We start from the raw sequence: 22,936 nt of genomic DNA on the forward strand, positions 1-22,936 counted from the left end.
ACTGATAATGCAACGGCGGTCGAAATTACTACACCGGAGCCTCCTCGCTACCCCGTGGACGATGTAAATGAGATGAAAGAATGTCATCTGCATTATCCAATTGGGAACATGTCCATGAAGGTAGCCATCGGCAGTGCTTTACCATGTGAGCCTGGAGCACTCCACCACAACAACCCCATTCCAGATGGCTATGCTCGTGTCACGGTGGAGGAAATAGTCCCGGGGTTTGAGGAACTGGAGATTGACATTGCTACACCCGAAGGGGAGAGAAGACTTGGAGGTGTCAAGCGCCAGTTCATTCTATGGAAAAAGAAGTTTATCAAGTTTCCAGGCGAGGCGCCAAGGCAAACAAGTCCACCCCCCTCCGGTGGTGGTGGTAGTGGCGGCGGCGGTGGTGGTGGTTCACCTACACCTCCTTCACGTCAGCCGACACCGCCCCCCAATTCACCTCCGGCGGGTAAGCAGACGCCGCCCCCCAGTCCTCGTCCGGCGGGTGATCAGACGCCGCCCCCCAATCCACCTCCGGCGAAGAAGCAGAAGCAGTCCTGGGTTATTAACCCGGACCCTTATGTACCTAGAACCACAAAGATACCAGAGCCATCACTGAAGCCTCTCATCCCGAGACCTTGGGAACTTAGTGTCGAGGAAAATGCAGCGGCCGTGGCTGCTCAGCATGAGAAATGGAAGGCGGACTGCAAGAAGAAAAGAGAGGGCGAGCCCAAGCCAGTATTTTCTGACAAGCAAAAGCAGTGGGCTAAGTCATTTTTGAACACACCGTCCCAAGCCGCGAAGAATCTGCCTGACGACTATGCACGTGAACTTCGTAGGCAAGCACTCGCGTTCAAGAGGAACCAAGAGTTGGCGGAGAAGCAGGAGAAGAAAGCCTTGGAGGAGGCCGAGAAAAAATTAGAAAGTATAAAAGGGGAGAAAGAAGTTGCCCAGCTCGGGGAACAAAGTAAACAATCGATCGCCCCGCTCATAGTGCAAGCCGCCGGTCCGGATGCCCCCGATATCATAGCAGCTGCGGCAGCACATGGATTGACTGTAACGAGTGCCAGAGAACAAGCGGCCAACTTAGGTATCACTCTTCGTGCACTGTTAGGCCTTGATGAGGCGCCAATGAAGGACGTAGTATTTACATATGTGGAGAATGGCCCTCTCGTCGAGCCTACGCAGGAAGAGGATCTACCTCGACAAATGAAAGGTCTGCTAAATTGGTACAAGGGTTACATAAAACTTAAAAATGCCAAAGACTATATTTATGCGGAAGTTAGATATGAGCATCACTTCAAACATTACTATATAACAATTCATCGGAGTGAATTGTTCCAGCTGTTCAATCTGCGCGAGCTCGACAAATCTATCATCGGTTGCTACGTTACGTAAGTGATTTATTAATTTCTACCCCATCTCGTTCATTGCCGCACTATATATATATATATATATTGTCCTAACTATCTTGTTGTGTACGCTATTATGCAGAATGAAGAAGCGGGAAATGCGAATAAGGAACATCCATGATGTTGGGTTCATTGACCCACACATCGTTAATTCATATGTGTTAGAACACCACCCCACCGACGTGGAGGAAGACCTGTCGCGGTTTTTTAGAAAACAGGAACTCAAAAGTGATATTCTATTTCCTTACCATTTTGGGTGAGTGTTTCTGTCTTGAGCACATTCTCTTTTGTTTACTCCATGCATGGTATGTGGCTAATCGATGAGTTATGCATGATTGTGCATGTATCGTGTCCGCGAGGTTCCATCGGATTACGATGGTAATTCAATTTCACACCTCCACAGTTCTCGTCCACGACTCTCTGAATATGGATGCGGCGCTTTGGGCCGACATGAGAAAAATGATGAAAAAGTAATTATTTTCATTCATTTGCGCTCTATATCGATTGGCCTATTTCGTTCATCATTTCCTAATATCAAGTAACTAATTAATAACTCTCTTGTTCATTTAATTTTCTTTGCCTCGTAGGGTTTGGAGACGGTTCGTAGATGAAAAGGTCGGTGAATTCAAAAAAGAGCTACAATTTAAAAGGGCGGTGCGGACAAGCTGGGGATATTCAGCCACCGGGGACCAATCTATGTGGATACTATGTTTGTGAGAGGATCCGGAGATACACCAATGAGCGGGACCAGCGGTGCGAGAACAACATCAAGAGGAATAACCTCCGGAAGACGCTTAGTCCGGAAGCTCGCTTCCGACCACTTCAAGAGGAACTAGCTGGATGGTTCGCGAGGGAAGTCATCGATCCTAGAGGAGAACACTATGTAGAGGACGTAGAACTTCATATGCACTAAATTATGGATGGAAACTTGTTCAAAATTGTATATGGTCATCCGATATTGAATATATATTGTATATTCCTCTGGAATTCTTTTTGGTTCTAATTTCAAATTTGTTTGAAATTGTACATTCATATGCATGTATGTAGTACCGTAGAATATGTGAAACTCCTTCAAAATTAAAACCCAAAAGAAATAAAACAATACAAATTAAAAAGAAACCAGATTTAGGGGGAGGGGGCTAAACCCTAAACCCTGCGGAGGCCTTTAGTCGCGGTTGGCCGGAAGAACCGCGACTAAAGGCCCCTCCGCCTGGCGCTCGCCTGCCGCCCACGTGGACGGGCCTTTAGTCGCGGTTCGTAAGGAACCGCGACTAAAGGGGGGGCCTTTAGTCGCGCCTAATTGGTCGCGGTTGCGCAACCGCGACCAATGACAGTTGCGAACCGCGACCAATAGCCGTTTTTCTACCAGTGTTGGGGTTCATAATGGTCATAGTCAGCCTTGCCATCTAGGATTGGAGCTGACGTGAAGGTATACTCAATGAAGAAGCAGGAACCCTCTTAGCCCGCGAATCTAGGGAAAATTAATACGCGCTGATCCCGTGCGGGCTGCTTGTGCGGTCGCGCCCACTTCGTTTGCGGACGCGTCAAACCGGCGTGGAAACAACAATATTTTCCCGCGCACTATAGCTGAATCCCGAGCGCTAAACTTGTCAGGTCGCTTAGCGCGCGCAACATACTGACGTGCAAACTTTCAGTCGCCCCTTCATCTCGCCACGCCACGCCGCTTCGTCGCGCCACGCGTCGCCGTCGCTCTTCCACGCGCGCCCCCACAGCTCCTTCGTCACCGGGATGCCGCCGCGCCGCTGCAGGTCGTCCGGTTTCCGCAGCGTCCGAGCGCGTCCCAACAACAGGTTCTACGCAGAGCTTCACGCCGGCGGCTTCCGCCTCACCCTCGGCATGTACGACTCGTTGGAGCTCGCGGTCGCATGGCGATTCCGGCGGTCACGATGCGACCTCAAATTCCCGGACGTCGAGTCCCTGGCGGAGGCGGAGTTCCTCACACCAGCGCCGTGCCTCATCGACGAGGAGGACCGTCGCCGCCACCGCTAGGCGCACCCCCAGATCGCCATCGCCGAGCGCGACGAGGAGCTGATGCGTCAGGGGAGGGCGCAGTTCCCCCGCGACGTCGACAACATAGAGGCCTTCTTCGCCGACCTCAGGGCGCAGCGAAGGGTAGACCGGCGCCGCCGTCGGGACATCGCCGACCGCGAGCTAGTCAACCCAAACACGACTTGGGCTGACGATGACGCTCGCTAGGACGACGTCTGGACTGAGACCACCTCCGACGACAAGTAGACTAGTCGTTTATCTATGTTAATTGTACCTTTTTCCACGGGCCACCCGTGCTGCGAAATAGCGCCTCTGGTGGAGGGGAATTCGGCACAGCGCGCGCTAAGCATTTGCAGCGCGCGCGAAGTAGGTTTTGCAGCGCTAAATTATTGCGCCTCTCCCTTATGCCATCTCCAACAGGTGGATCCATCCCGCGTCCGCGCGTCTGAATGAGTTGAACCGGATAAAAACACGGCCTCGCGCGGACGCATCTAAAAACAGATGGCTGTGACGGTTCGAAGCGATCTAAAGCCGGTTCAAATCTGTGCCTGGTTTGCAAGGCCGCGGACACTGAGAGCTATCCTCTCGGGTCCTTCCCTGATCCGTGTGTCATAGTTTAATATTTCATATTACATTAAAATTACGTAGATTACATATTTTTAATACTACTACCTAAGCTAGCTACCTAGGACGCTGGGCGTTGGATTTCACCCGACGCCGATGGGATTCGACTCCAGCTTCTAGCAGCTGGATGGGACATGGCTGCTGTCCTTCCTCCGATGTTCCTCCGCGGTCGCCGTCCTCATATCCATCCTCAATGCGAGGGCAAGGGCGCGCTCGGCCTCCGCCGGCGTGATGGTGCGGGTGCTGCTCATCTCGCGCTCACGCGTGGCGGCACGTTCCACAGCCTCCCGTGCCTCGAGAGTCAAGGCGGGCGATGCAGGGGAACTTGCTGGGGACGCAGATGTTGGTGCCAGCCTTTTTTCTGCCTCGAGACGGAGCTCCTCCTCACCTGCCTCATGGGCGCGCCGCTCGGGCGAGGGCATATGGAGGAGGTGGCGGGCAGCTACCTGGGCGATGAGCTCATTCTTCTGCCCGATAAGGTCGCCTAAACAGCGACGACCGGCCCGGACGGAGGCCTCGTGCTCCGTGCTCGCGCGCGTCATCTCAGCGAGGCGCTCCTCGATGGCGGCGTTGAGCTTCACCATCTCACGGTGGTGGACGACGCCTTCCTCCTCCTCGGTGGCGTGGTGGAACGCGAGTCGTGCCGCGTTCCTCCCGGGGTCGGGCGCTGGCGCCTCCTCCGTGGCCTCGTACCAGCCACCCTCGTCCGCCTCCATCTTCTCTGCGTCCTCTGCCATCTTTGCCGCCCCCTCGGCCACAACGCGGATCGCCTCGTCGTCGGTGAACCATCGCACGTTCTGCCGCTCCTCCTCTTACGTCCGCGGGAACCTAGCGCGGGCAGCGAGGGAGGGCTTCACCCACATGGTCTGCAGGATGCGCGGCATGGTGATGGAGAAGGAGAGTGCGCCAGAGAAGGTAGAGGGAGAGAAGGGCGGCAGAGGCTGTTGTGAGCTCTGTGAGGCCGCGCGGTGCCTTTTATGGCCGACGGCCTCAGCGGAAAAATTGGGCGCGAGCGCGCGCCCTAGTGCCCTTTCGTGCTCGGGAACTTTCCTACGTATTCTCCTGCCCGCCATTGCTGTCCCGTTGAGGTCTGCCATGACATAGGACCGTCCAGGGAAGACAAACCACATGACGCCTTTTTGGGTCGCCGCATTAGGTGCAGCTTGTGACCCAAATGGACACGTGGATAGGCTCGTTGTCCGCGTGTTTGTACAACCACCCAAACAGTCACAACTGGACAGGGTCCCATTGGAGATGCCCTCTTGCTCGCGGTTGCAGGTTTCTGTCGTTGCTATGCTGATTCACAGTTATAGAAGATCCCACAGTGAATTTAATGTGTATACAAGGGAAAGAAACGGTGCACTTTGAACTCTTCAAGTCTCCACTATCCTATATGATGTGGTAACTTTAGAAACGGCACTGAAGAGATGACCATTGTGACCGGTCTAAGAGCAACTTTAATAATATAGCTGGTTATTGGTTATAAGCAAGATGCTATATTATTTATAGATAATTTATAGCCAATAAGTATAATAGTTGGCTTTAAAAATACTCCTCCGTTTCCAAAATGTAAGGCGTCTAAGGATTAGTCAAAAGTCAACGTTTTAAAATTTGACTAAGTTTATACATAAAAATATTAATATTTACAATACTAAATTATTATCAATAGATTCACCCTAAAATATATTTTTCTTAATACATCAATTTGATATTGTAGATTTAAATATTTTTTTTTATATATTTGACCAACTTACATTTTGGGATGGAGGACGTACTACTTTTTCAATACTAATCTGTTTTCAAACCGATACTACAACACATGCCTCTAATAACGGATATTAATTACACGTCTTAATATCCACCTCTAACTCCTCGCATGCGCTACTCCGGCTGTATAGGAAATTACCAATGCATGCACTAACTCCTTGCTGCTAATTGGCCGTTTCTGTTGCATCAGTATGCATGCAAAGGTAGTAGCCGGAACGTAAGCCCGCATCGAACGAGAGAGACCACTGAAAAGACCCGCTGAAAAGAGCAGGCATTTCCGAATGTATACTTATTTGTGGATAGATGAACCACTGAAAACCGAATGTATACTTATTTGTGGATAGAACCACTGAAAAAGACCCAAGTAATCGGTTTCAGGTACATATTTCCGAACAGTGGGGGCAGGGTAATGCGAATCTAGCTTGGCGCATGCAACTTTGAAAGCCTCCTCGTCGGTCGTCCCAGCCCACACCTGACATCTCGTACCTATTTAATGGCGAGCCTAGGCGCACCTGCAACTGCAAGCCGCGCACCTTGACCACATAAGCAGCCACAGCGCGCGCGCCATCGATGGCGTTTCGCCAGGCAAGGTTGTCGTCGACGGCGGTGGCGCTTCTGCTGCTGCTCGTGGCCGCGGTAGAGGTACAAATGCTCGTCGTCGACGCAGCATCGGCGTCGGCAAAGAAGCCGGTGGTGCCGGCGGTGATCGTGTTCGGGGACTCGACGGTGGACACGGGGAACAACAACGCAATCAAGACGGTACTGAAGAGCAACTTCCCGCCGTACGGGCGCGACCTGCACCTTCCGGGCGGCGGCGCCACGGGCCGGTTCTGCAACGGTCGCATGCCGCCGGACTTCGTCTCCGAGGCGCTCGGCCTGCCCCCGCTCGTGCCGGCGTACCTCGACCCCGCCTACAGCATCAAGGACTTCGCCACCGGCGTTGTCTTCGCATCCGCCGGAACCGGCCTCGACGTCCGCACTGCCAGCGTCCTGGTACGTACGCGCCCGCCCATATCCATGTATCAACCTGCAGCTGCCGCGTCCATGGTCATATAATATCTCTTTAGCAAACTTCTTACAAATCTGTTTTCTACCTCAACAAACTTCTCACTAATCTGTAGTACAAGTCCATATATAGGTACATGCATGCATGCGTTAGAAAATCCATTTCTATAGCAGTAATTTTTAGTAAGGGTGTGAATAATACTCAGTCGACTGAAAACTAACTTCATTTTCATGTTGTTATAACTCATGTTTAACTCATAATTTGCACGAATCACGAAGCAAATATAAAGGTTCGGATCATTTTTCTTAGTTGCATTCACTTATAACTATTTTTTTTCAGTTGCTTCTCACTTGCAACTGAAAAAACTTAGTTGTAACTCAACTTGCAACTTATATACACGAATCACGATGATGATGTAGAACTTGACTTAGCACAAAATTAGTTCTCAGCTAGCAAAATTGTTTCAATAAACTATGACAAAAAACTCGTTTAAAGCCTTAGTCAGTCGTCTCGCCCATATGTTTTAATGAAGCCTTACAAACAGCTCAAGGGACCAGTGAGTTGACTGAAATTCACTGAGCCAAATGCGCTTCTAAAACCTTGATTCCTCCGATCCATTAATAAGGGTATTTTTAACTTTTATACTTAGTCAAATCTTTTAGAATTTGGTCAATTTTATAGGAAAAAGTAGCAATATATATGACATCAATTTGATATATTGTTACAAAATGCATTTTAAGGGAGTAACAGGGAGCCATTTGCCGGCACCCAGATGATTTGCTTCAAGATGTGCAGGATGACATTACCGTGAGAATCTAAGAGTGAAATTTGTCTACTAGTTTCTTGTCTAAGTTTGTGTCAAAGGGTCTGCTTTTTCTTAATTTTGAACATTAGATGCGTGGGCAAGAAAGACATACACCACACATATCAATAAGGCTGGTCATAGTGGGTAGTATCATGTATTAGTATCATGCATATGATACTTTTATATGATACTATCTCTATAGTGGATAGTATCATGGAGTGGTATCATAATCTTGTTATATTTAATGATTTGTAGCATCTCAATGCAAAATTGTGGACAAGATTTGTTTGGTATTAAATTTTTCTCGTGATCTGCGATATGATACAGTATCCACCTATGTTACTTTAATCTTCTCTTCTCTTTAATTAGCTGCCACATCAACATTTTTGTGAGACCAATGTATATGATACTACTTATGTTAGTAGCACTATGGATAGCCTAATAGCATGTGTAAGGATCGATAATCTGGATTAATGGCGAGTCCACCAGCTGTCGTATGCATCATGCTATTCTCATGCATGTCTGCTGCAGGACACGCAACTGTCCTCGCAACATACTCCATATGGATCATTCATGGCATGTTTTTTGCGGAAAACATAGGCCATGATCTTATATTAACACTAACTGTTAAGCTTTCATGCACTAACCAACTATTTTAAAAGACCAATCTAGTGGAAAGACTTAGGTAATTCACTTATACAATTTAACACTCCCCTCACGTGAGACGCGGAGACAAGTCAACAGAGACGTATTGCTCTTGAGGCTAGTACAATAATTTACAGAATAAATTATGAAAATCAGGACTCAAACTTGAGACCCTGGCTTAGATACACTTATACAGATGAACACTAACTGTCTTTTTCTCCCCCTTCTTAAAAAAATTGTTATGTTCTGAGGGAGGTGGCATTTTGGCACACGCGTGCATATGCACCCATTATAGAAAATAATAAAAAAACAATTTTAGAAATGTCAAAAAAAATCTGACATAATTTTTTTCTTATACATTGTGACATCCTATGTTCCTTTTATGTGATGTGTACAAAAAAGACAAAAAAATGTCCTGTACGTAGTCGTGTTACAGCATTAAAATTTGTCTTTTTTACAGGAGTCACAAAAAAATATTTTTTCTTTTAAAAACTTGTGTACCAACATAAAATGTCTAGATGTACATGTAAAAATTTAGTTTAAAATTTTTTAATACTTTAAAATGTGGATTCACATAATGGGAGCATATGCTCCTATGAGCCAAAGTGCATTTCCCTGTTCTGAGACCATTTCTTCTGCCTCAGACCTTGGACTAGGAAGAACACATACATGGTTACATATCCAATATGTGATACAGTAATTTTTTAAAAACACAGATACGAGGATACATTTGTATATATGTATTATTTAGCTAAAAATATAGAAAATAAAGATTTTTTTCATCAACAGCTTATAGTTGAGATGCATTTTCAGAAAGTTGATACCGTTGTGCTTGAACTTGAGCCCCCAATTCAAGTGGGAGCTAGGTGGGCGTTTTGGGGAGGAGCGTCATAGGTTTTCCTGTGTCCCTCCCTCTAGTATCCCGTTATCATTGTTTATTTTTTTAATTTTTAGTTCAAAAATATGTGGATACATATCAGGAAGTATCCGGGTATCCGTGCGGTATCCAGGTATCCTTGTAGTATCCGATGCCGGTACGGCGGCAAAGCGCTGTATCCGGGCTTCCTGGACCTTGATTAGACATTGCATAACGACAGAAGGAAGACTCGTCAACAACTCTGGCTCAATCGATCCACCATCAGGTTTGACGGCCAATTAATCACATTCCATGCGCATGAATTACCAAGTACATAAGACCAAAGCATCCCGTTGGTTGTTTTTTTTGTCCTCGAACACGAGAGTTCTCTTGGTTGTTGTTTCCTATTGAGATCCCCAGCGGGACATCATACATCTCCCTCTTGACATGAACAACCAAGAGACTTTGAGTAAACATCTCCCCCTTCCCCAACGAGTAACTAACTGCATGTAGAGTCACTCTCTTCCATTCAGTGCTCGGAATGGGCGATCCACCGTTGCCGGTTGGTCCAACAAGCTGCATGGAGCTGTGGTTCATACTTCATAGTCAGCCAATCAGGGCTATGTTCTCTGACTAAGAAGCTTCTTGCTAGGCACTCGTAGGACTTAGTTAGGTCCATAGCCAATATATAGTACTTCTGTATGATCAGACACCATTGTTTCTTCCTTCCGCTCCCTCCTGCTGGCTGGCGATGTCCATATGGTGGGGAACGAATAGTTGTACTACCCATAAACTAGAAAAATGGCCCTCGCAATAAGTAGGAGAAAATCATGTTTAAATGAAAAGTTAAAATAAAAAGGTATGTCGTCGAGGGCCTCTAATGTGGTTGTCAGCATACGCATACTGCCAGCAGGCTTCCATCGGTGGGCGAAACTACATAGACTTGACATAAATGTATACCGATGGCTATAGTTTTACTGACGAACACCCTTCAGATAGTGGCATGTATGTCGACGTCTGCATACCCACATGTATGCCACAACCAGGTTTTGCCGACGATCATTTTGGAGCACTCGACATGTTAACATGTTTGCCGGCGACCCCTATAATGTGCCACATGTATGTGTTTTAAACAAAGTGTATATCGAATTTTTGTAGCCACATGATACATACATGGATAACTGGGTATTGACTGGCGGCATACACCTACCGCCGTCAGGCTGGCGGAACTGCGAGGCAACGTCACAGGAATGTATGCCGGATGCTATGGTTTTTCGGGCGGGCACCCTCTGCCTAATAGCATGTATGTTGCCGGCCAGATTTTGCCGAAGGTTTTTCTTAGAATACTCCGTGCATACCCACCCGTACGTCGATGTCCATCTTGGAGCGCTTGGCATGTTGTCTTTTTTATGATGACTAATCCTATATCCAATCAGCTGTCTGTTTTTTAAATAAAACACGAATCTATTTTTTATAGCTTCACCATACTGCACGGGGATAATTGGATATTGATTAGATCAATTTTCTGAAAATTTGTTTAGTATTGGTATTAGTTTTATATATTCGGAGAACCAACCTAAGGTTGGGTGGTTAGAAGGGTGGTTGTACCCCCAACCCATCAGAGTTCAAATCCCAGTGTGTCTCATAAAGACGGAATATTCATTCAGTGAGAGGCGACGTTCCCGTCGACAGCGAGACACCTGTGGTGACTTCGTCAATTTTAAGATCCAATCCGCCGTCTCGGTCTTCCGAAGATGCTCATAGGGGTAGGATATGCGTGTGTGCATGTGTCGTTTATAGTGGTGAGTGTATGCGCATGTATGTGAGCGCTTGCGTTTGTACCGTGTTTCTAAAAAAAGTTTTATATATTCGGCCACTCTATCTATATTCTAATTAAAATCTAGATATTTTTATCGCTAAATTATTACCATACAATTAGTTTAGATTAGAATGCTAATTTAAAGGCAATTTCGACTTTCCTTTCACGTGCAATACATGTGGTGATCTTTTTTTTTATTAGAACACGTGAGAGGGTTTGTAATGTAACGTTTTTAGACTACTCTTTTTATGTTTCTTTTTAGGGAGGCTGCCACGTACATGTCAAAGTGTATGTCCATATAATATATGTGCGAACATGTTACGTAATAATTTTTAAAATCTTGTCCATTAAAATTAGAGATCTAACGGTCAAAATAATTCTGATGATGTGGATCAATGTGGTGCCTCTATTTTAGACCCCCGTGTTATGCTTTTAGTATATAATAGATTCTACAGTAGGAGTACCACTCTCTCTGTCTTCAACTAATCTGCTTAACATTTTCTAGATATATAGCTTTTTTAGACGGAGGGAGTACTCTATTTAATGCCATCGTATTCTTATCTTTATGAGTCAAATAGTAACGGTGGTCATTAGTTGCTCTCATCGTACTGTTAGTTCGGTTATTAGTTGCTCTCATCAACTAGCTAGCCGCACCAATCTTAATCTATGCACAATGAGAATGTACTGGCGTGCTAACCGAATCGAATATCGTACTGTGCTATACTATATGCAAAAAGGAGCAGTCTATTTAGAAATTCAGGATAATTATTTTCGCGTGGCTCCCAATTGGAAAAAGTGGAGTAGCGCACCTGCGCTCTGCGACGGGTATCGCTGCCGTCCATGCTACCTCAAGATTAGAGAATTCGAAACTGCATGCAGCGTCGCTGCTTTGGTACCACCCCTACTGCTGATTACCTAGTAGGCATAGGCACTATAGTATAGTGGTTGACTCGTTTTGGAATTATCTTGTAGCACCTCTGTCACATGTCTTGGATATTCGATTTATTCCCTTGTCCTCATTAGTATTATGTTTGTTGATTAATCCCCTCTTGGGTCTAGGGCTCTCTCTGGCATTACATAGTGGCTTTATGCGACTGATTTGATTTATCTTACAAACTGGGCTGCCACTAATGTTTCTTAGTCAACAAAATAAATAAAAGTACTAAATGAGAAGTTTACAGAGAAAAAAATAAAAAGTTTACAGGGAGAAAAGAGAGAGGCGCTGCAATGGATCAGCAAATAAAATAACTAGTGTACTACATGTGAGTCCTACATGCAATGTCTCCACTCACCTTTTCTTCCCTCCTTTTTGTCTTTACTTCTTTGTATCTATGTGCATATAGTAGAATACCATGCAAAGGGATCAGCAATCATGCACAACACTGTAGCTAGCGTGCCCGCACCTGCGCTAAAAAACCAGTCTCCTCCCAATTTCAGCTAAATTTGTAGGTCAATCGTTTTTTCTCAGAATTGCAGCATCGGCCAAAAAAGTATTCACTGCGCTGTTCAGTTTTAGAAGAAAACCTGAAATGCTGCTGAGAGCTGAGAGTACGTACACGCTAACTCTTGTCCTTACGGATGAACACAGGCTGCAGGCAGTGCTACCGATGTGGAAGGAGTTGGAGTACTTCAAGGAGTACCAGCAGCGGCTAGCCAAGCACGTCGGGCCCGACGGCGCCAAGGACATCGTCTCCAACGCCGCCTACATCGTCAGCGTCGGCACCAATGACTTCCTGGAGAACTACTTTCTCCTCGTCACCGGGCGGTTCCTTCAGTACAGCGTGTCCGAGTACACCGACTTCCTCGTCGCGCGCGCCGAGGAGTTCCTGACGACCATCTACAGGCTGGGCGCGCGGCGGGTCACCTTCGCGGGGCTCCCGGCCATGGGGTGCCTGCCGCTGGAGCGCACTCTCGACGTGATCCGCGGCGGCGGCTGCAACGAGGAGTACAACACGGTGGCTAGGGAGTACAACGTCAGGGTCAACTCCATGATGGCCATGCTCCGGGCCAAGCTCCAAGGGTTCAGGCTCGCCTACATCGACGTCTACGACAGCATGGTGGACGTCATCAGCCATCCCGATAAGCTCGGGCTGGAGAACGTCTCCGAAGGGTGCTGCGCCACGGGGAAGGTCGAGATGGCCTACCTCTGCAACGACGTCTCCCCGTTCACATGCCAGGATGCTGGCAAGTACTTCTTCTGGGACTCGTTCCATCCCACCGAGAAGCTCAACCGCTTCTTCGCCACAGGGATCACCAAGGCTCTCCTAGAGATACTCTAGCTATCCCGCGGCCTTCAAATATACGGAAAAAAGGGACGATAAATGCGTTTGAAGGACTGAAAATGCGTCGCGCAGTGCCGCACCTCTCGCGGGACCTTAAATCTCATATGCAACATTTCAGCACATACCTAGTTTATAAGGTGCAATAATGGCCTAAATATAAACTTAAACTTTAATGTTTTAAACATCACACATTGCAACAATAATTTAAATTACATCAGTAGCTCAAATCCTAACTAAACAAATAATGGTTCAAATTCCATAGAAATGAATCTGAAATAAAATAAATAAAACTGACACACTATTGAGCATTCCTCTGCCAATGGTGCTCAATGAGATCAATCTGAAACAAATCGTGGGTGCCGGAGTTAGCTAGATTTGATCAGGAAAGCTAAGACGATACTTGCGGTGAGCGACCTCTAGTGCCTTGGGCCTTTGCTGGGCTTTACACTAACGAGTGCAGGCATTTCGTTCCCGGTCCGAGGACCGCTCGTTTCTTCCTCCTTGAGAAGAACCCGGGTGACCAGCCAGAAGAAATGGCAGGAAAAGAACTCGTTTTGTGGTGTCTCCTCAGAGTTAGGGGACGGCTAGCTGGATTGAGCTCCACCGCATGCAAGCCCAAGAACATGCAGAGCCTCACGCAAATCTCTCGTTAAATCTATCTGGCCCCAACCTTGGTTAACTTCCTTCTCGATCGACCCCTCGCAGGAATAAAATAATCCTCGCATCTTCTCTAAGAAATTAGGCAGAGCTCTCGTATCATCGTCAAGGCGGCGCACCGATGGCGTCGTCCATGCGCGCATGGTTGGTGGTGGCGGCGCTGGCGTGTGCTCTAACGCTGCTGCTGCGCTCGGCGGATGCGCAGGCAGCCGGCCCTACGACGGCGTCGCCGGCACAGAAGCCCGTGTGCGTTCCGGGCGCCAAGACTCCGTGCCGCGTGGGCGCGCTGCCGCGCGACCCGGAGAACCAGGAGGAGGAGGGCATGTTCAACGTCAAGGCGAGGGCCCCGAGCGGCGCGGGTGACACCGACAGCGACGACGACTACACCGACCCCGACCAGCCCAAGGACCCCGACCAGCCCGACGACGACGACCTCGTCGTTCTCGGCCACTGAACCATACGATCCACGGGCCTGCCCGGCACGATCGATCACGCTTGGCGCCGGCCGGCTTGTATGTTGGGCTGGCCTTGCATGTGCTGTTTAATTCTTCAGCTAATTTGTGGTTGCGCTCATGATGTTGTTCAGAGGTATGCTATTGTACGATCCTTAGAACTTTGAAAAGGGCATTTTCGTACAGTAAGATTTGGTTACACGAATTAATCCCTAATAGATGATTTCCCGCGAGTTGCGGCGAGAATTAGTAGCACGTCAATCCATGTAGGACAGTGTTAGAAATCCTCATTGAAGCAAAAAAAAAGGGTTCTACTAAAATACCAGAGGGGAGTTGTGACTCGTTCAAATTTTGATTCGTCGCATAAAAAAACCTCCCACTTTTGCTTCATTGAAGCAAAAAGCCGTTCGACTGAAGAAAAAAAAAAGACTCATTCAAGACTCGTCAGAGCATCATACTTCACCGTAGACCTTACCGGAGACCTTGTCGCAACAATTGTGTACTAATGTAGCAAACTAGCAGGACATTTACAACAAAAAAGTTTATACTATCATAGCATCATCAACTATTCGTCAGCGCACCGCCTGCAACATCCCAACTCCGGCTAGAAGTATCGTCATTTTCTTCTTGCACCATCGTTACTAACCATTTGAAACACCGTCATTGGCTGTTTGCAGCACCGTTGATGACTATTTGTAGCACCGTAGGTAAACATTTGCAGCACCGCCGATGACAGTTTGCAGCTACGCCGCTCGCAATTGACAGCATCGCCGCTGACCAATTGCAGCCCTCCCAGACACTCTTTGCAGCTTCGCCATCCGTCCTTTGCAGCACCATGAGGGCAAGGACAACTTGCAGCAGCGACGCCATCAGCCGCGCCCAACGGACGCCACGCTTCTTCCTCCGGCATGACCTCTATCTCCAACCAGGGTCGGCCCATACTTTTTCGGGGCCCTGGTGCAAAAATGAAAGAAAGGCCCCCTATTCACACATACAAACTATCAAAACAGTATATTTCAACCTAAAAATCCCTATATTTCAATAACAAAAAATATTCAGTACATGGCATAGATCCATGATCTTTTGACTATCAAAATAACAGAACATGACTCTAAAAACAACATTTTGTTTTCTTGCAGGCCCCTTCTCAACTTACGTATCCCTATCCTTATAATCCATATTGTCCCATTCTCGCAGATCAAAAATATTAACAATAAAAGGCTGTTGTTCAATCGACACTTGGATGTTCTAAATCTGGCGAATAAGATAGGTTTTCCTGCTCATTAGAATTATTATCAACCTAATCGATATCATCATCCCCACCTACATTCTCAGTTGGTTGCCCTTCAACAATTACTAAGGCTAATTGCAGAGAGTCCGGGTCCCTTGAAGAACTACCATTTCTAAGAAACTTGTGAATAGCTCCTCTTTGATATTCTAACAACACATCTCTATTTTTTCTTTTAATCCTTTTTTCACAACCTGACAACTCCTTCCTAGAAGACATCAACAACACAAATAATACAAGTTTCCTAAAAAGGGACAACGGAGGAAACGGAAGCACCTGGCGGAGCTCGATACGTATGAACAAGAAGGCCACACCTTCATGAACTGAAAGTCTGAAAGCAGACCTAACTGAAAGATTCTTCCCCTTTCTCAGTGAGCAACGTCTACCTCTCAGATCCCAAACGACTGTTTGATTGGGGAAACATAGAACCGTTGAGAATTGATGGGAGGAGTCTGGAGAAGGATGTAGGCATGGAGCAGTGTCTTTGGTCTCCATTAATGGGTGACGGCAACCTCAGATTTGGGAAAGAAGGAGTCGAAGAGATGGGTTGTTTCGTCTGGCTACTGGAGCGGTACAGAGGAGAGAGGAGAAGTCAAGTTAGAGAAACGAGCAAATCGATCGCCCTTCCTGGATCGATTGGTTTTCTCCGGTCTTGTCTCGTAAATGCAGATCTGGTGGGCTGGACATCTGCACATGGGCTTTTATCTCATTCAGAACATCAAAAAAATCAGAAATTTCAACTACTGCTAATAGAACTACTAGCTGGGCCGAGGCCCAGGCTCGCTGGGGCCTAGTGCAGGCGCATTGTTTGCCCGGCCTATGGGCCGGCCCTGCACCCACCTCACGGTCCTTCTTAAATGGGGGCATGTCGTTATCCCTAGGCTCTCATCCACTTCACTCCCACCCCGATTTGCGGAAACTTCCACAAACATTATTTGAGCCCATAGGACATGCACAATGGCTATTTAAGTTACTGGTTAAATGGAGTATAGTTTGTAGTCCCAAAGATCAAGGAGGGCTTGGAGTTCATGACCTGGAGGTCAAGAATTCAGCTCTACTGGGTAAATGGCTGTTTAAGCTACTTACCGAGGATGGGACTTGGCAAACTATTCTTCGGAGAAAGTATGTCGGTTTGAAGACATTATCCCAAGTGGTTTGGAAACCTGGAGATTTACACTTCTGGGCTGGTCTTATGGCGATAAAAAATGTCTTTTTTCGCCATGGTACTTTCTCAATCAAGAATGGAGCACAGATACGGTTCTGGGAAGATGCTTGGCTAGACTATGCACCCTTAAGTGAACAGTATCCTCCTATGTATAGGATTGCTCGTCGCCAAGGTGATACCATTGCCACTGTAATGGCTACCTCACCTCCGAATGTGACGTTCAGACGGGTTTTACTTGGACAAAGACTTGTGGCATGTAATACCCTAATTCGCCGGCTCAGAGATATTCATTTATCACCTCAACCAGACGAATTTAGATGGAATCTTCATGTAGATGGTACTTTTTCCGTAAAATCGTTTTACAATGCGATCCTTCTTTCTGATTTACCAGTTGATAACAATAAGAAGATTTGGAAGATGAAGATACCATTCAAAATATTTTTTTTGGATGGTATCTACATCGTGGGGTTATTCTCACCAAAGACAATCTTGTTCAGCGGAATTGGATGGAAGTACACGGTGCGTTTTTTGTCATCAGGACGAAACCATCAAACACTTATTCTTCCAGTGCCAGTTCGCGAGATCTATATGGTCAGTCATCCATGTAGCGTCTACCCTGTATCCTCCGACGAGTGTCGCCAACGTCTTTGGCAATTGGCTTCATGGTATCGATTCAAGGTTTAAGTTGCTTCTTAGGGTGGGGCGCTAGCAGTTATCTGGGCGCTTTGGCTATGTAGAAATGACAAGATCTTTAATGACAAAAACTGCTCTTTGTTGCAGGTCATCTACAGATGTACAGGTATTCTCCGTTCTTGGTTACCTCTTCAGCGAGTGGAGAACCGAGACCTATTTACGGAGGTCTGTACACGGTTGGAGGCTACGGCGAGGGATACCTTTTTCCTACATGGGTGGCAGCATAGTCTACGGATAGATGCCCCACCTACACCTTAGGCATCATATGATTCATCGTTCTGATATGTATCTCGCCTAGTTTTTATTATTTATTCTTTTTGACTTGAGACAACAAAACGGCTGTGTGCAGCCTTGAAAGATCGAGATGTCGCCTAGAGGGGGGGGGGGGTTGAATAGGCAATTACAAACTCTTGCGGATTTGTCTTGTAAGAATGCGGAATTAAACTAACGTTTAGTTTACAAGCACAAACCCTAAATATGCTAAGCTCAACTAAGTGTAACAATGGCAACTAGAGCTAAGCAAGATAGGCACAAGATATATGTAGCACAAGTGATAGCAAGATATATGTACTTCAAGCACGATGGCTATCACAAGGAAAGAGAGCTCGGGTATAGAAATAACCGAGGCACGCAGAGGAGAGGATGTATTCCCGTGTTCCCTTTCTTTGCAAGAAGGTACGTGATACGTCTCCAACGTACCTACAATTTCTGATGTTCCATGCTTGTTTTATGACAATACTTACATGTTTTGCTCGCACTTTATAATGTTTTATGCATTTTCCGGAACTAACCTATTAACAAGATGCCGAAGTGCCAGTTCCTGTTTTCTGCTGTTTTTGGTTCCAGAAAGGCTGTTCGGGCAATATTCTCGGAATTCGACGAAACAAAGACCCGGAATCTTATTTTTCCCGGAAGACCCCAGAACACCGAAGGGGAGAAAAAGATGGGCCAGGGGGGCCCCACACGACAGGGCCGCGCGGGCTCCACCCTGGCCGCGCCGGCCTATGGGGAGGGAGCCCTGGCGCCCTTCCGACTTCGCCTCTTCGCCTATAAGACCCCTTTCGACCTAAAAACGCGACACCGATTGACGAAACTCCAGAAAGACTCCAGGGGCGCCACCACCATCGCGAAAATCCGTTTCGGGGGACAGAAGTCTCTGTTCCGGCACCCTGCCGGGATGGGGAAGTGCCCCCGGAAGCCATCTCCATCAACGCCATCGCCTCCATCATGCTCCGTGAGTAGTTCCCCCATGGACTACGGGTTCTAGCTGTAGCTAGTTGGTATTCTCCCCCCCATGTACTTCAATACAATGATCTCATGAGCTGCCTTACATGATTGAGATTCATCTGATGTAATCGGTGTTGTGTTTGTTGGGATCCGATGGATTGTTACATTATGATTAGTCTATCTATAAAGTTTGTGAAGTTATTGTTGCTGCAATCTTGTTGTGTTTAATGCTTGTCACTAGGGGCCGAGTGGCATGATCTTAGATTTAAGCTCTATACTTATTGCTTAGATTGTATCTACAAATTGTTTGCACATGTCTATGTCCGGAACCCGAGGCCCCAGAGTGACAACAATCGGGATAACTGGAGGGGAAGGCTTAGGTATGAGGATCACATGTTTTCACCAAGTGTTAATGCTTTGCTCCGGTGCTCTATTAAAAGGAGTACCTTAATTGCCAATAGATTCCCTTGAGGCCCGGCTGCCACCGGCTGGTTGGACAAAAGATGTTGTACAAGTTTCTCATTGCGAGCACGTATGACTATATATGGAAAACATGCCTACATGATTAATAATCTTGATGTTCTGTCTTAATGCTATTTCAATCCTATCAATTGCCCAACTGTAATTTGTTCACCCAACACTTGTTATTGGAGAGTTACCACTAGTGTAGATAGGTGGGAACCCCGGTCCATCTCTCATCATCATATACTCGTTCTATATGTCATTGGAAGTAGTATCAACTATTTTCTGGTGCCATTGCCTCTGTGTTACTATTACTGCTGATGTGTTACTGTTACTACTGCTCTCATATTACTGTTGCTTTCACATTACCCCTGTTACTAGTGCTTTTCCAGGTGCAGCTGAATTGACAACTCAGTTGTTAAGGCTTATAAGTATTCTTTACGTCCCCTTGTGTCGAATCAATAAATTTGGGTTTTACTTCCCTCGAAGACTGTTGCGATCCCCTATACTTGTGGGTTATCAAGACTATTTTTAGCGCCGTTGCCGGGGAGGCATAGCTCTACTCATAAGTTCACCTTGGGAGTACACTCTACCTCTCTCTCTGTTTTATTTTATTTTGTTTTGCTTAGTTTACTTTTATCTAGTTTATTTGTGCTTAGTTTATTTCTGTCTAGTATTATTTTGCTTAGTTTACTTTCGTTTAGTTTGTTTTTGTTTTGTTTTACTTTTCTCATATACCCGAAAATCCATAAAAAATTGAAAAACCGAAAAATTAAAAACTGTTGCTATGGGAGAACCTACAACCTATTTGGAGCTTATTGAATTATATAATAATTATAGAGAATCAAGAACGGGTAAAGTTATGAGTGATGTGATAGAAAAACTGAATAAAATTGCTAAAATCTTGCTTAAACGCCATGATATAAATTGTTGCTCTAAACATGATACTAAACATCTTAAATTTCAATGTGGCTTTAGTGAGGAAGTTTTAATTAAGAACTATAATTGGAATAGCTATATTCATTTTGGGTTCGAAGAGATAGAACAATTTGTCATATTTATGGGAGCCTCTGAGATAGAATCCTTCATGTCTAAAAATTATGAAACTTGTGCTGTTTGTAAGGACCTGAAAGATTATGTCTCTTCTATCCTTAATTTTTGCATAGAAAGCTACAGTGATAATCCTTATATCATTGATTATAAAGAGAGACTCATTAATGCACAAGAATGCACTCACAATTTGCAGGAACCAGTGGAAGAAGAAATTGATGAACCTGAAAGCTCATTGGATGAAAAAGAAGAGGAGACTGATGAACAAAAGGAGGAAGAATGGATTAGGTACCCATGCCAACCTTCTAATGAGAGTAACTCTTTATCTCTTACACTATTTGATTGTCCTCCATGCTTACCGAAGGAGGATGAATGTTATGTTCCTGTGGATTCTCTTGAAATATTCCCTATGAGTAAAACTTGTGAGAATAATTATGCTACTGTTATCTATGATAATCCATGGTACTTTGATAAATCTTATGATAATGCTTTGTTTGTGCCTGATGTCGAAATGCATGGTACTAAAGAGTTTTGTTTAGCAAATGTTTATGATAAATCTCTAGATGATGGTCCTATGTTACTTGATATTATTAATTGTACTACTAATGAAAATGGGATTGGAGAGTTCTTGACTTTATCTATGAGTCCCATATCTCTTGAGAATGATCAACCATCTTGTTATATTATTAATAAAAGTGGGTTTGAAAGTTTTAATCCTATTATTTCTGAGCTTGATAAAAATTATGTGTTTATGAATCATAAAAAGCATGTTGTATGTGATAGTTATGTTGTTGAGTTTGTTCATGAAGCTACTGAAAATTATTATGAGAGAGGAGAATATGGTTGTACAAATTTGCATGGTACTAAAACACCTCTCTATATGCTGAAAATTTTGAAGTTGCTCTTGTTTTATCTTTCTATGCTTGTCACTTTGTTCTTCATGAATTTATTTGTGTACAAGATCCCTATGCATAGGAAGTGGGTTAGACTTAAATTTGTTTCATACTTGCTTTTTGATGCTCTCTTTTGTTTCAACTCTTATTTCTTGCGAGTGCATCATTAAAACTGTTGAGCCCATCTTAATGGCTATAAAGAAAGCACTTCTTGGGAGATAACCCATGTCTTTATTTTGCCACTTTTTTGTTGTGTTTTGTAAGTTGTTACTACTGTAGCAACCTCTCCTTATCTTTATTTTATTTCAATGTTGTGCTAAGTGAAGTCTCTAATAGAAGGGTGATGCTAGATTTGGATTACTGCGCAGAAACAGATTTCTCGCTGTCACGAATTTGGGTATGATTCTCTGTAGGTAACTCAGAAAAATCTGCCAATTTACGTGAGTGATCCACAGATATGTACGCAACTTTCATTAGTTTTGAGTTTTCTGATTTGAGCAACGGAAGTACCTCTTAAAAATTCGTGTTTACTGGCTGTTCTGTTTTGACAGATTCTGTCTCTGTTTTTTGCATTGTCTCTTGTGGACTTTAAGTAAGGCTTTCTAGACGTGGAGAGCTGTAGATAATGTTTTATTGAGTTCTTGCAATGTGTCACTACAGGACTAAAGTGGATTAAAGTTTTTGAGTACTAACCCCTCTAATGAAGTTTATGAGAAGTTTGGTGTGAAGGAAGTTTTCAAGGGTCAAGAGAGGAGGATGATATATGATCAAGAAGAGTGAAAAGTCTAAGCTTGGGGATGCCCCCATGGTTCATCCCTACATATTTCAAGAAGACTCAAGCGTTTAATCTTGGGGATTCCCAAGGCATCCCCTTCTTCATCAACTTATCAGGTTTCTTCTATTGAAACTATATTTTTATTTGGCCACATCTTATGTGCTTTACTTGGAGCGTCTGTGTGTTTTTATTTTTGTTTATGTTTGAATAAATTCGGATCCTAGCAATCCTTGTTTGGGAGAGAGACACGCTCCGCTTTTTCATATGAACACTCGTGTTCTTCGCTCTTACTTTTAATGTTCAATGACAAAAGTTGGAAGCTATTGCACTTATTGTTATTTGGTTGGAAACAGAAAATGCCTCATATTGTCTTGAATAATTTGATACTTGGCAATTGTTTTGAGCTCTCAAGTAGATCATGTTTATTGCATCATGTAGTTTAAACCTATTAGTGGAGAAATATCGTAGAGCTTGTTGAAAATTGGTTTGCATGATTGGTCTCTCTAAGGTCTAGATATTTTCTAGTAGAAGTGTTTGAGCAACAAGGAAGACAGTGTAGAGTTTTATAATGCTTGCAATATGTTCTTATGTAAGTTTTGTTGTACCGGTTCATACTTGTGTTTGCTTCAAACAACTTTGCTAGCCAAAGCCTTGTACTGAGAGGAGATGCTTCTCGTGCATCCAAAACCTTGAGCCAAAACCTATGCCATGTGTGTCCACCATACCTACCTACTATGTGGTATTTTTCTGCCATTCCAAGTAAATACTTCATGTGCTACCTTTAAACAATTCAAAACTTTATTACTCCTTATTTGTGTCAATGTTTTATAGCTCATGAGGAAATATGTGGTGTTTTATCTTTCAATCTTGTTGGGCAGCTTTCACCAATGGACTAGTGGCTTCATCCGCTTATCCAATAATTTTGCAAAAAGAGCTGGCAACGGGGTTCCCAGCCCCAATTAATTAACTTTCATTAATAATTCTCTTCACATGTTTTGCACTGATTCATCAGTAAGCAACTTAATTTTGCAAATATACACTCCTTCATGGTATGTGAATG

The 22,936-nt window shown here is 45.0% G+C and overlaps 2 protein-coding genes across 2 annotated transcripts; both read left to right on the forward strand.

Annotated features, from left to right (window-relative positions):
- The first annotated feature begins 6,371 nt into the window (after positions 1 to 6,371).
- Positions 6,372 to 13,211, forward strand: LOC124660824 (GDSL esterase/lipase At4g26790-like). Its single transcript, XM_047198665.1, has 2 exons — positions 6,372 to 6,794; positions 12,528 to 13,211. Exons 1-2 carry the CDS (start codon positions 6,372 to 6,374, stop codon positions 13,209 to 13,211), a joined length of 1,107 nt encoding a protein of 368 aa, XP_047054621.1.
- Positions 13,212 to 13,992: 781 nt separating this feature from the next.
- Positions 13,993 to 14,325, forward strand: LOC124684788. Its single transcript, XM_047219039.1, has one exon. It carries the CDS (start codon positions 13,993 to 13,995, stop codon positions 14,323 to 14,325), a length of 333 nt encoding a protein of 110 aa, XP_047074995.1.
- Positions 14,326 to 22,936: the final 8,611 nt, after the last annotated feature.

Source organism: Lolium rigidum, chromosome 1 (genome assembly GCF_022539505.1).
Source record: "Lolium rigidum isolate FL_2022 chromosome 1, APGP_CSIRO_Lrig_0.1, whole genome shotgun sequence".
In the NCBI taxonomy this organism is placed as follows: domain Eukaryota; kingdom Viridiplantae; phylum Streptophyta; class Magnoliopsida; order Poales; family Poaceae; genus Lolium; species Lolium rigidum.

Coding starts and splice junctions, on each gene's coding strand:
- LOC124660824 (XM_047198665.1), top strand. CDS start 6,372: ATGGCGTTTCGCCAGGCAAGGTTGTCGTCGACGGCGGTGGCGCTTCTG. Junction 6,795..12,527: donor TCCGCACTGCCAGCGTCCTG/GTACGTACGCGC, acceptor CACAGGCTGCAG/GCAGTGCTACCGATGTGGAA.
- LOC124684788 (XM_047219039.1), top strand. CDS start 13,993: ATGGCGTCGTCCATGCGCGCATGGTTGGTGGTGGCGGCGCTGGCGTGT.